The sequence below is a fragment of the Pezoporus wallicus genome, unplaced genomic scaffold (assembly GCF_028554395.1).
Source record: "Pezoporus wallicus isolate ANWC-B61680 ecotype Strahan unplaced genomic scaffold, APGP_CSIRO_Pwel_v1 contig_4788, whole genome shotgun sequence".
In the NCBI taxonomy this organism is placed as follows: Eukaryota; Metazoa; Chordata; class Aves; order Psittaciformes; family Psittacidae; genus Pezoporus; species Pezoporus wallicus.
The window spans coordinates 1,455,111-1,468,920 of NW_026638769.1; the positions used below are offsets into that span (position 1 = coordinate 1,455,111).

Genomic DNA, 13,810 nt, shown 5'->3' on the forward strand with positions numbered 1-13,810 from the left:
TCCTCTAGAGAAGCCTGCATGTTCAGGGAATTTGTCATTCTCAGCAGTATTCTACCCACAGAACCATGTAACAGACCAGGTTGGAAAGGATGTCTGAAGATTATCCATCTCAACCTCCTGTTCAAAACAAGCCAAACTTCAAAGCCAGACTGTCAAGTTTTGAAAATTTCCAGTCGTCAAACTCCTTGACCTCTCTAGACAGCCTGCTCTGGTGCTTACCACCCTTCTGGTGGAAAATAATGTACTTAAGCCTGACCGGATTCTCTCCACAAGCATCTAGTTGCTACCACCTCTTGGCTGCATTCCTCATCTCTGACAAGAGCCTGGCTCTGCCTTCTCAATAACTATCTGCCATGCCAGGGTGCAGTGGGGGCCAAGGGCCTGGGGGCTCCCTATGTGAGCCACCATGCAGTGTCTCATCCCTTGACTCCCAGTGAAGGAGGAGGGCAGGCTGGGGCAGCCAGGGGCAGCCCCCCTGTCAAGGTCTGCTGCAGTGCTGAGGCTGATCTGAGGCTGAGCTGGGAGTGTGAAGCAGGGTCAGGCCCATGGAGGGTAACCAGGGTCAGATACAGCCCGTGACAGCTGCATGGGTCTATAGTGATGAGGCTGCCTGAGGCCAGGCTGGGAAGGCAGCCTGCGGGTGGCCATGGTCCAGGCCAGCAGGACCCATGGCCAGGCACAAGCAGGGCTGTGGTGGAGCTGGGGACCAGCAGTGTCATGCGTCGCTGGGGCAGTGCCCCATGGTCCTAGGGGGTGAAATAGGATCCTGGGTCATGGGCAGGGTGGGGGGAGCCCTGGGAGGGAGGGGAGCCCTGGGAGGGAGGGCAGCCCTGGGAGACAGGCAGGGCTGGTGGTGACCTCAGAGTGCTGGCACTTGGGATATTTCAAAACTACTGTTAGATTCCTCCCTTAACTTCAGAACTGCATTGTCCAGTTTAAAATGAAAAAAAAATAAATCCACCTTTGTGTTACAAAGAACACTTTCAGATAGTAAAAATCAATTCTGTAAAAAATAATAACCTTTTACTGCATATGCTGTTTAATTTTTGGTTCTCCCTCAGCTTAACTAACTAAAAACATGCTTCCCGACCACCAAGTACTAGTCAGGATTGCTAACGCTACTGTAAAATGCTTACAGGACAGACATTAAAGGCTTCAGGTCTGGTTTTATATCATTAAACAATTCCTCTTCTTTAAAGCTAACATTGTGCCTCTGCCAAATTTTACTTGATTTTGCCAACTCAATAAACAAGTTCATTTGCTGACCTGGTGAGTCAGCAAGGGAGCACCTGAAGAGCAGCACAAAGGATTTTCAGCCACTCCAGCCTATAAATTGGCTTTATCTGGGGCCCAATTTAAATGCCTCTGTGCCAGTGCATGTAGCATGGGGACCAAGCAAGAGGAGTTAAGAGATGTGGGCATGTCTGCAGGACCTTACTGGCATTATGGAGATGTGGTGGGATGGCTCCTATGACTGGAGTGTTGGAAGGGAAGGATCCAGGCTTTTCAGGAAGGATGGGCAGGAGAGACGAGGTGGTGTCACCCTCTATGTCAGTGACTAGCTGGAGTGTGCAGAGCTCTGCCTGGGGATAGACGAGGATCCAAATGGAAGCTTATGGGTCAGGAATAAAGGGAGGGCAGGGACAGGAGACATTATAGTGGGGGTCTGCTATTGGCTACCGGTCATCTGACTAGGAAGGCTGAGTGGATGAGGCCCTCTATAGACAGATAGGTGCAGACTCATGTTCATAAGCCCTGGTCCTCATAGGCGACTTCAACCATCCCAGTTACCTGTTGAGGGACCACACAGCAGGGCACAAGCAATCCAGAAGGTTCCTGGAATGCACAGATGGTAACTTCCTTCTCCAAGTGACAGAGAAACCAGTGAGGAGAGGGGCTATGCTGAACCTTGTTCTCACCAACAGGGAGGGGGAATTGTGAGACCCCACCTGGATGACTGTGTTCAGCTCTGGGGCCCCCAACATAAGAAGGATGTGAACCTGTTGGAGTGAGTCCAGAGGAGGCCACAAAGATGCTCGAAGGCTGGGGCACCTCTCTTGTGAAGACAGGCTGAGAGAGCTGAGCTTGTTCAGCCTGGAGAAGAGAAGGCATGTACCTAAAGAGCGCCTACAGGGTTGGGTGGGACTTAGAGCAACCTGATGTAGTAGAAGGTGTGGCAAGGGGGTTTGGAAATAGATGAGCTTTAAAGGTCCCTTCAAGCCAAACCATTCTATGATTCTATGAAATTTAGAATTCAATAAATATTTATAACTCAATAAACAAATTTATAGAAACAAAGGTTTTTATAAGTACATTAGCAAGAAAAGGAGGGCTAAGGAGAATCTCCATCCTTAATTAGATGCAGGGGAAACACAGTGACAAACTATGAAGAAAAGGCTGAGGTACTCTGTGCCTTCTTTGCCTCAGTCTTTGATAAGACCAGGTGTTCTCTGGGTACTCAGCCCCCTGAGCTGGGGGGCTGGACTTGATGATCTAAAGGCCTTATACAACCTAAAAGATTATGTGGTTCTATGAACTCATTCAGCCTGCATCCCTGCCAGAAAGGGCATGGGGTTATAGCAGATCATGAACACAGCATGAGTTAATGGTGTTGTACTATTGCAAAAAAAGCAAACATTGTGCTGAGAAGCATAAATAGAATCACCATCAGTAGAACACGTGAAGTAAAGCTCTCAGCTGATTCAGGGCTGACAAAGTATTGGCTGGAGTACCATGACCCACAGGAGCACCCAACAGTTACCATCAGTTGGTACTGGTCTTGGTGGGCTAAGTCAGAAATGAAATACAAGTGCCATCCTTAAAAAGCTCGATGTTTTTGTAACAACGTAGTAGTTCCCTTTCTCCCAAATCAGCGGTCTTCCTCAGTGACACAGCAGGATATGGAGATCTCAGTGGTCCAAACAATGGTTCGAGGGGGCCCAAATCCTATGATCCACCCACCATAGCCTGAAACAGGGACATTTCTCAAGTTCCATTTGTAAATATTTAAAATCAGTCAGTCCCCTTAATCAACTGCTTCAGCAAGAAGGAAGTATTTTTTTTCTGTACTTAATCTCTCCTTACATTTGGTTTAGAAGGTAAGTTATGAAGTATCATTTGCTGAAGCTTTTTAACACTAAGGTGAAATGTGCTTCTGGTCTAGTTGCAGATGCCCCTGCTCATTGCAGGGGGGATTGGACTAGATGACCTTTGAAGGTGACTTCCAACCCAAACTATTCTATGATATGAAGGTACGCTAGATGACCAGTGTACCTGGTCATCTAGTCTTTTCTTTTACTAGGACTATTTCAAGTAGACCTTTTCATATACCCATAGTACTTCTGAGGTGATTTGAGAGAGTCAAGAAGCTGCGACTGCCCCATTCCTTGAAGTGTTAAAGGCCAGGCTGGCCAGGGCTTTGGGCAACCTGGTCTAGTGGAAGGGGTCCCTGCCCATGCAAAGGGGTTGGAACCAGATGATCTTTAAAGTCCCTTACAACCCAAACCATCCTGTGATTCTGTGATATAATTCTATAGCGGGTGGGAGGAAACCATAAATACAGGTACTTATAAAAAATTGTGAGTATGAGTTTTAAAAGTATACCATATAGAAACCATTTGAGAAACAGAATTAGGTGCCTTCCAGAAGGGCAGAAACACCTTGATAAAACACCTTATTTTCTGTCAGAAACACCTTGATAATATAGAATGCTCACTAATCATTTATCTGAATGTAGGCTAACATTTGCAAAAAATACCTGTATCATGTACACAGTCATAACAAAATAATTCAGCTACTTACAAAAGCTTTATTTATATTCTTGTAATACAGCTTTATCGTGCAATGCAGACCTCTTTCAGGATATCCACCTCCAACTGCAGATGAACTGCTGAATACTACCCCTTTGGCTCATTTTGAACTATTTTTGCAGTTCAAATATTGTGAGGTCATGGAAGAGTAACTCTAAAATTGGTCTTGCTCAAGGTACTGTGCAAAGGCAATACAAACATGACAAAAATTGCAGGAGGTTACAAACACTAGCAAGGAAAGCAATCACTAGCAGCAGACTCAGACAAATAAATCTCTGCTAATCCTGTTAAATGCTAAAACATTCCAGGCCTCAGGTGGAAGACTTCTACAGGTGACAGAAGACACCACTTTTTCTTGTTTTTCTGGTCTTGCTTTTGAACTAAAAAGGTCTGTTGCTATCCTTATAAATTAGAGAGACATTTATCCTAGCAGATAGTTATGATTTTGTTTTTATTAGTGTTTGAACATAACAAACAGAAATAGACTCTATTTTTAGGAAGACAGTGAGGAGTAAATTTGTACTTAAAACACAGCAGTTAATGGTTTCTAAAGTTTGATTATATATATAAAAAGATCAAATGACTTCACCTGAATCAGCTTTTTCATTGCATACCTTGTATAACTGGGGCAAGGTGAGTGAGCACAAGTTCTTATCAGGGGGTCAGATCTCGGCACAGGTACAGTGGCTGAAGTAACTTTTGGCATCAGTTTTTTTATAGACAGTGTTGCAACACAAAGATAAAAATTACATCAGTACACACTGCTTTCTCTGGGGCATAAATATTGCATTTAGGCTAGCAGTCTATCAGGATGGTTTCAGTGTTCCCACAAACAAAGGAAAAAGAATATCTCCATATTGCTTTTTATATTTACCATGACTCTATGTTGCTTTTTATTCTTACCATATCTAAGAAAGACCTGAAGTGCTATTGTGATACCTATTGAACGTAATACTCGGGGCTTGGGTAGGTAGATCCTTGGCTATCCAGGCAAATACAAGGAAGGCTGAATAATCAAAGACTCCAGGTTTAAAGTTTGTTCAAATCTTTTTATTAATACTGATTTCCATAATACTTTCTGAGATGGTGGAGCAAGGGAGAAGTTTATTTCCTGAATTTGCTGCTGATTTGCTAATCAAGTTTCCAGAAACAGAGACTTGGAACCCTTCCAATTTTCCTACATTAATTAACCCCAAATTAATTTTTTGGAGCTACTCAGCAGGGAATTCTGTGAAAGCCTTTTTTTTTAAATAAAATATGATGTAGTAGAATGGCTACAAGGCCTACAGATCAAATGTGAAGAGATAAGTTTAAAAGAGCTGCAATTGTGATCTGTTTGCTGCTGCTTGACAACAGGTAGCAAAACTCTCTATCCTTAAGTATTTTTATAGCCACATTATTTCAAGCTGTGTCATTTCTGTAGCAAGGCTATGGTACCCATATGGAAATCACTTCTGCTTTTCCATACATGAATTTAGAGGAACAAAGTCACAGTCCTGCAGTACACAACAGATTGTATGCAAAAAATTTCAGAACATACTGCAAACAAACACTAGGGATACCAGTACAAACCAACTCAACAGCTGCTCTGCCCTAATACCCTGTCCATCCCCATCAGGTGTAACCACAAGCAGCATAGCTGAGGCCAGCACATGGTTACCTCCGCAACCCAGAGCTAATTACATCAAACACATGCTCCCGACTGCACAAAGCTATGCAGCCCATCCCCTCTGGAAAAGGTTGGATTTCACAGTCATTTAATAGTAAAGTGAAATTTGACTGTTGTTAAAGAACACAGGCCTACTTTGTTCATGTGGCCAGCTCCAGGGGGTATGGCTTGCGTGTGGGATCCCACTCCGGTCCATGAGCTCTATGTATCACATACGTGGTGGTCCCCCAGCGTTAAGTGGCCATGGCTGCTGCACCAGCTGCTGCACCAGCTACCACCAGGCTCTGGATAAAACCCAGTGTTATAATGGAGAGCCGCTAGTAGGATTCCCCTCAGCAGGTGATTAGAGCTTAGCCTGTTTCTAGAGGGCACAGAGCCAACCGGAGGGGCTCTCTGAAGCGGTAAAAGGGAGGGCGGTCTAACCCTTTAGCAAATGCCGGGCCCGGAGTGATATCACGCCACCGGGGACTGCCGGGCGCGGGGAGGGTTGCGGGCCCGCACCACCCACGTTTCTCCCCCTCACACCTGGCTGCCCACCCGGCTGTGCGCGGAGCTGCCGGTGACTCAGCGGCAGCAGCGCTCGGTGACACTCCTAAAACACACCCCCCCCCCGGCGGCGGCGCCTCGCCGCGGCTCTGCCCCCTCCCTCCTGCAGGACCATCCCACCCCGCCGGGCGGTCACCTCAGCAGGAGGAGTCGCCACTTCGCCTCGGCTCCCGCAGCGACCTGACGGTAGTGAGCGGAGCTGAGCCGAGCCGCGTCATGCAAGGAGAGAAGACAGCCGAGTGCCGGGACGCCGGCCGGTCCCGGCAGATCACCATGAAGAGGGGCTACGAGGTGCTCCGCGACCCTCACCTCAACAAGGTAGGGGCAGGTGCGCCCGCTCCCGAGCCCCGAGCCCCCGTACGCCCGCCCGCGCGGGACGGAGAGACCTGCCGCGGCTGCCTGCGGGGCCCGGCCCGAGGCGGCGGGGACGCCCGGCGGCCTCTCGTCGTGGCCGCCGCCACCGCCACCTGTCGCAGCGCAGCGCCTGGAGAGCGCCCCGCACAGCTCCGTCCGGTCCGGTGCCGCACAGCGGCTGGCGAGTCGGGGCCGCCGGTGGGGCGGCGGTGCGGGGCAGCGGTACTTCCTGCGGGCCGGGCGGCGCTTCCTCTTCCTCCGTGGCGGCGGGGGGCCCGTGGGCGGCCGTGTGCGCCCGCGCCCCGCCATCGTCGGCCGGGGGCGCGGAGCTCGTCGTGAGCAGCGGCAACAGCCCCGCTGTATCTTCTGGAGAAGAGAAGCAGCAGCAGCCCAGGGAGGATGCTGCTGAAAGTTACGCAGCTCTGATACGAGATCCCGGTGCCGTGTCTGTGCTTTCCTGGTACCCTCCTTCTTTCCCGTCTCTCTTTCCCACGGACGCCCCAGCTTGTTTCATGCTGACAAGCCTGGCAGTTCGTGCTGTCCCCTGGTAGGTGAGAAAGACAATTTATCACCACTGTTCCATTTGCAGTTGTGAAATTCAACTCCAGTTTACCCCCCTGCTCTGCATCAGTCAGCTCTTAAGAGATGCCGTAGCATAGTAAAGCCTTTTTGTCACATCTCTAATTTGTTTAAGAATAGTAATTCATCATGTTAAAATTTACTAAACATGTTAAACTAATCTGGAAAAAATTAATCTGGATGTTTGCACACCTCTGACAAAGATGTGAATTTCAGATAGTAAAATACTTTATTGGTGTGACAGGCCCCTGAATTTGCTGCTAAAATGAAAAATGCGTTAAAAAGGTAGCTAATAAGCCTCACCTAGCACATAAAATCTTGGCCAGCTCCTTAGCCCCAGCTGTGTTCTTGCAAGTTACCTTTAATGGTGCTCTGCCTTGTACAGCCTCTGCATTAGGCTGTATATGCAGTCATTTTAGTTATTGCTGAGTTGGATAAATTGATGCAAACTATGTCTCTAGTTTTATTGGGTAGGTTGACTCATCATTAAAAGCTCCATATATTAGATGAATAGTGCTTTTATTAGCCTTGGTGCTCGACTACAAGGTTTCCTCAGATGCTGTCTAATGTCTCTGTGTGTAGGCCCATGAAGGTCTCCTGAGGTTAGGTAAAAGGAAAATTAATCAAAACAAAACTCCCAAGAAGAAACCAAGGAGAGGCTGTTTTGCTTGGGATTGCTTTTAAGCAGCTCTAGTATTCATGGAAAAATCTTATTCAGAATAATCAGGAAAGCCAACCCAACAAAAAAACCACCTTGTTTTAAGAAGTAAAATGGGGCTTATTCCAAAATGTATTGAATACAGGGTACTCGGAGGCAAAGCAAGAGCATTGCTACCTTCTTCCTCTCAAATACATGCACCTTGCCTCTGAACAGCCTAGCTAGAGATGAGGTGCTAAAGAGGAAGGGTCTTGCTTGATTTCTTGGCTTTGGCTTTCTTTTTCCCTTCCCCCTCAGCTGTGGTACTTGTACCATAGCAGAGAAGCTGGAAGAAGGAGTTGTTCATTACCAGCCACATTTACCCAGCTAACAGAGAGTTCGGTGTTAGAAAATGTCAGCTGAAAAACCTGGTCTTTATGCCCATGAGAGTCTGGTCCTGCTCTGCTGAAGAATGGGTAATCCAGTTTTCTGACTGAGATAGGTGACTTTTGGTGAGTGTGGGTATATTACACCCTACTGTATACATATATACACATGCATATGCATATGCACACCCCTTAGTATACATATATTTTGTTGCCAAATATATATATGGGCAATAAAATATGTTGAGTACTGCCAACATGATTGCCAGTTTGATAGCTTGAGGCCTGCCTGTGTGTGTGGGAGCTGGTATTCCCAGTTCACTTTCTATTGCCAAGGCTGTTAAACAATCATGAGGTTGCAGAGAATTCAATTTGAAGTTGGGGGGAGGAATTTCCTTTAATGATTCTAAAGTACAGGGGTTGTTTACAGTTCTGCAGAAGTGCCAGAACTTTCTGCTATCTCCTGGGCCCTGTCTAAGAACCGCAATTCGTCTGTATCGGTGCTTTCTCTTGGGTACAGTGCTGATCCTATTTGCATATACTGGGTAAGAGTAGACTGAAAGTACTGAGTAGTGCTATCTAGCAGCGACTCGTACTAAAACAAGACAAATGATGTTTCAGGGTCTCTTAAGCCAAGACAGCTGGGCTGTCAAGCAGGTAAAGCTGAAGTATGCTACAATATGGGGAAGTATGGGGCTTGCGTCCTCAAATAGTACACTCCTTTTCTCAGACAAGTCAAAATGAAAATTTTACAGGGAACCATTTATACTGGGATATCTTTAAAAGTAGATGTAAAAAGAAATAGGGAGCTATTTTTTTTAAATATTTTTATTAATACCTATCTTCATTTTGTCCCCCACTTATGGAACAATAAAGCTGGATTTCTGCACAGTCAGTGCATGCATTACTTTTTATACTTTGGCTGGTGAGAGGTGAGAGAAAGGGCTGTGGAAATGTCAGAGTAAACATCCAGGTTTCTTCTTTTCCACTTCCTTTCTACTTCTGCCTGGACGGCAGAGTTTCCAGAGCATACTAAGCACTGAAGTATGTTGAAGCCCTAGGCAATGTCATTCTTAAATCTTTTATGTTCCCTTTGTAAGTAATTCACAAACGTGTATGGACTGTACTGAGGAAAAGCTTAATAAAAATGTTTGAGGTTGTTTTATGCTGGGGCATTTTGCCTGTATGTAAAATCATTGCTGCTTTTACAGCTCCATCTCAGCAGCAATGATGCATCAAAAATTGAGTCATCATGACTTTAATTGCTTGAGGACGCATGTCCAAGTCTGTGGACAGTTACTGTGATTCAGTTTATCTTCTGAGATTTTAGGTCCATAGTGTTTAAATGTGTATTTAGAACCTTTTTGTTAGGTTTTTTTTTTCTTCCCCTTAGACAACTAAACACATTGTAAATAGCAATTACAAGGAAAACGAACATAATTTCACTTCTTTTCATTGAAATAGATCACATTTAGAAACCTTTGGCTGGGATTTCTATGCTCTTTAAACTGATGAGCTACAGAAGTGTGAAAGCAATTTGCTCCACTTCTACTATAAATCTCATTTATGCTTTACTCAATGTATGAGCTTACAATTTTAAAGCACACAAATAATTTGACACTAAACCTTCATCTAATTTTTCTTTTTTTTAACCATTTAATGTTTAAACAAATGATAGTTTCCCATAAGCTACTTGTTTGCAGAATCTTGATGTGAGGATATGCAAATGCATATTTCAATACTAAACTTTTTCAATAGCCTGTATTAGTTGCCAAATCTAAACACTTGAAAACACTGAGAAACTTTGCCATTGGAGTAGCGCTTTGCTTCTAGGCTGCTTTTGTATTCTTGCAGAGTAGTTCAGCAAGCAGGAAATGAGTGATTCTGTGGAATCTAAGTGCTGGAGGGCTCTTGTCCTTCCCCAGCTGCTTAATTGTTACCCCTCTCCTGACAGTGCTATCATCGTTGCCGAGTGTAGTGTGCATGTAAACTGTTGGTCCCTCTTTTTTATTTTCCTTTTATTCAAGTTGTCCTGAGGCGCTGGAGAATTTCAGAACAGACTGTGATGGGGCTGCTGGACATCCAGGAGCTCCCAATCAACCCCACCTGCCAAGACATTTATGTTTTATCCTTACCACCTCTTGTATGTGATACTGTGGGGTCTTAGTAGGTTCTTAACTAAGCAGTGATATTAGTTGTTGGCTGGAGCTGGCTGTCAGACGTGCTATAAGATTTACGAACCATAAGACATGTAAAATGCTCACTATAAGACAAAAGAACCATAATGGAATAGACCAAAGGTCCTTTTATCCCAGTGTCTTATTTCAGACAGTGGCCAAACTGAAGATCGCAGGAGAAGTGAAAGACTGAAGGATGCCTCTAGTGACACTTTCTCAGAATAAACAATTCCAGGCTGAGGGAATGAGCAGTTTATCAGGGGGTTATTAAGATATGAATGCTTGTCTTTCCTATCAGATTACACTTGCTATCTGTACTAATTTAGTATAAAGACAATTGTAAACCTTTTTTTTTTTTTTGAATTTTAATTCAACTGAAATTATCATCTAGCTAGACAGAAGCATGGACTTCCCATTTTGCCTGTATGTTTCAGAGAGTGGGAGGAGAATGCCTGTGAAAACCAGATATATTTTGTTCTGTATACAGCTAGTTGTTTCACTAAAATCAAATTTGATTTTGAGAAAGTATCATCCTGTAAATGGTGTGAGTGACACATAGAAAAGGTCTTGTGACTGACATTTGTTGGTGACCCTGTAATAGGCCTCAGAAAACCTGACTTCAGTAAAAAAAACAGGAGCATCCCATTTACTGGGTAAAAGAGAAGAAACATTTAAGAAACTCCTCTAAACAAATCTATTCCTTTATCAAATACCAAGCATTGGAAGCCTTTCTCTCCTTGCATTGGTAATGTTTATATTTTCACATCATGTGTACTCTGGATGGGTCCTCTGGAGTGCCCAGTGCTCGCTAGTTGTTGCATTTGTCTTAGCTGTAGATAGATATTCCACAAAGAAAAGTGATGAACCTGGGGTTGGGGGAGGAAAACACTCCTTAAAATGGCATATTAGCAGTATCTATACTAACTTGTAAAATAGGTTTTCTGGAGATTACTTGATATTGCAAAGGATGATTTCATATTAAGTGGTAGTAGGCATGATAGTGTCTTTTAGATTGGAAGATGGTCAGTTCTATATGAAAGTAAAGGTATAATTTGAGGAAGTCTTTTGTGGGCATAGTTGCTGATCACTCTCACTGTCTTCTGCCTCCTTTTTTTCCTATGAACATTTTACCCTTTACAACCTTGTAGTTTTTAACACTAATATTTCCAAGTTCTTATCCCCATCAGGTCACCTCGCATAGAGATAAGCATATGTTCTTTTTCTGGTGTTTGACAAAAGTAAATGGTATGGTGGTTGTGCTAGCACAAAAAGCAAATCAGTCTGGTCTGTCTGAAATCTTTTAGAGTGAACTTGTGTAGATTTTGCCTGTTTTTTGAGGGCATTGCAGTTTTGATGTATTACTGGGTTCTCTGACACTGGAGTTGCTGTTCTGTGGACTGGCAGCCTAAACCAGGAGGTTCTTCACGTATGAGGTTGGTTCATGCCAGATGTATTTGCTCTTCAACAGCCAGGACCATAAGCTGCAGACTGGCAGAACTGCAGTCTGCAATTTACTGTGGCAAACATGGTGCCAGTGTTTTCCTTCTTGCAATCACCTTTTTGAGATGTGAGGGAGGGTTGAAATGCAGGATGTTTTTTGTATGGGTACTTTTATTTACAGTATGTGTGAAGGACTTTAAAAATTAATTCTGTCGTTTTTTTCCACCTTTCTTACTTTAAGGCAGGTTTTTACTGCATACTGTTAATGAGGAAAAAGTCTTGGGAAAAGCACAAAGTATTTCAATTGGGTTATTTTACCACCATCTTCTGTTTCATGTATACAGCTTGCAGCATTCATTGCTTCCACCTGCTTTGTTCCTGACCTAGTAGGTAATTTGCTGTGGTTGGTGTTGATATTATTTTCTTCCTGTTGGCCTCTAGTTCCTTGCTTGCAGTTACGAAAAAGAGTGCTGAGACAGCGAGTTAGGAACAAAGTTCTGTGACATGAATTAAAAGCAAATAAGATGGAGAAGTTGTGTAGTAAGCAATATAGCAGTGTTAGCTGAACAGTGGTATGAGTTGTCACAATTAGAATTATTTTGCTGTGAAGCTGTTTCAGGTATTAAAGATGCTTTTCTGTTGTGCAATTTTCTTGGGAACTTCAGTAATTGAATACAAAATTGACCTTTTTCTTTAGACTGAGGAATCCTTCGCCTACTGGTTCTAAATGCTACTTGAATAGAAACCTTAATCCTGGCACAGAGCGCCTTGCAACAGGATTTGTTTATGTAAAATAAGTTAAATGCACTTTTCTATACTAGATTTTATACAGATGCTAGGCACTGAACTTTGGTGGTGTTATTTTTAGTCTTACTGATGGATGCTGACACCAAGTAGGATAAGAGCTCACTGAGAAACTGTACTTCTGTTTAGGTAAAATACACTGCAAAGAATATTTGTGCTTTCTGCAGAAAGTATCTCTCAACATACAGGAGTTCTTATTTTGCATTCTTCACTTTATATATACAGTTCTGCTGAGTCAGTCTCTTGTGTTGAGCTGTCTCTGAAAAAAAGTTTTGGCCATAGCAGCCACAAGCTTCTGTCCCCTGTCCCTGCTTCCTTCTCAGAGGAGAGGAGGAAGTGAAATGTGTGACAGAGATGTTTCTTATTAATCCATGACCCCAAGTTAAGTGTACCATCTTTGATTTGTCATACCTTTCCTTTCCCTATCTTGCCCGATCAGCTGAGCAGTGTATTTGGTGCATAACTGGCTCATGGCTGCTGTAGCCCAAGCCCACAGGGGTTGGTGTTGGACTTCACACCAAAGGTCTCATTGCTCCAGATCCTGGTTAAGGGACCTGTTGCCCCTGTGCTAAATATGTTTCCAGGGAAGTTACGGAGCCACGGGTGGAGGAAGGCTTACCCTTACAGCTTCTGAGCATAAGGGATTGTCTGACTCCAGCTGGGAGGTTTTTCAAGATCCAAAGCTATTCTGCAACTAGGAAAGCTGCCAGTTTTGGGAACACCCCCTGTGATCATCCACAGTGGTAGCTCCTGTAGAAGTGGGTGCAGAGGCTACGTCTCTACTAACACAAACCAAATGGATTAATGCCTAGTGCTGTACGTGTGTGCTGACTGGTAGGGTGATGCATCTCCGGGGCTCTGGCTGGTGCTTCTGGGCCTCTTCCTCTCATCTGTTTTTTTGACTCTCTCCTTTGCCATGATTTAAGCCAGTAATTCAGTTTGGCAGTAGTAGGGTGTTAGTTAAGCTTTGTTTGAATGTCCTTCTCTTTTATGGAGGGGCTTTCTCTTTATTTTGTGCCAGGGCAGTGAGGGCCAGGCCTATGACTTGGAGTAGTTTTACAGTAATTATCTCTGTTGTCTGGTTTAACAAAACATGAAAGAGCTAAATCTGATACAGGAAAAAGGCAATAAAATGTTGTAGGATTACCACTTTGTAATACATGGTAGCCAAGGTTTTGGGCAGCAAAGCTGCAGACAAACTTGAAACAGTTGTCATGTGTTTGCATAACTGGAATGGATGGGACTTGGCGCTTCCTAATAAAAACAGCAAGATTTTGCATTAATTTGTCAGAGACCAGGCAAAGTCTTCAGTGTTTCCAGTGTTTCACCTGAGACAGGAATTCAGATCTTCAAATAATGATGCTGACATTTTCTAGTCAGAGGAGGAAGATGAAAGGGGAGGATCTGGT

At 44.1% G+C, this 13,810-nt stretch overlaps 1 protein-coding gene across 1 annotated transcript in view; it reads left to right on the forward strand.

Moving 5' to 3' along the window:
• The first annotated feature begins 6,151 nt into the window (after window positions 1-6,151).
• Window positions 6,152-13,810, forward strand: part of ME1 (malic enzyme 1) — a 169,624-nt gene continuing 161,965 nt past the window's right edge. The window contains exon 1 of the mRNA XM_057412437.1: window positions 6,152-6,342. Coding sequence (XP_057268420.1) covers window positions 6,241-6,342 — 102 coding nt within the window. The 5' untranslated portion in view covers window positions 6,152-6,240. The remainder of the gene's footprint in view (window positions 6,343-13,810) is intronic.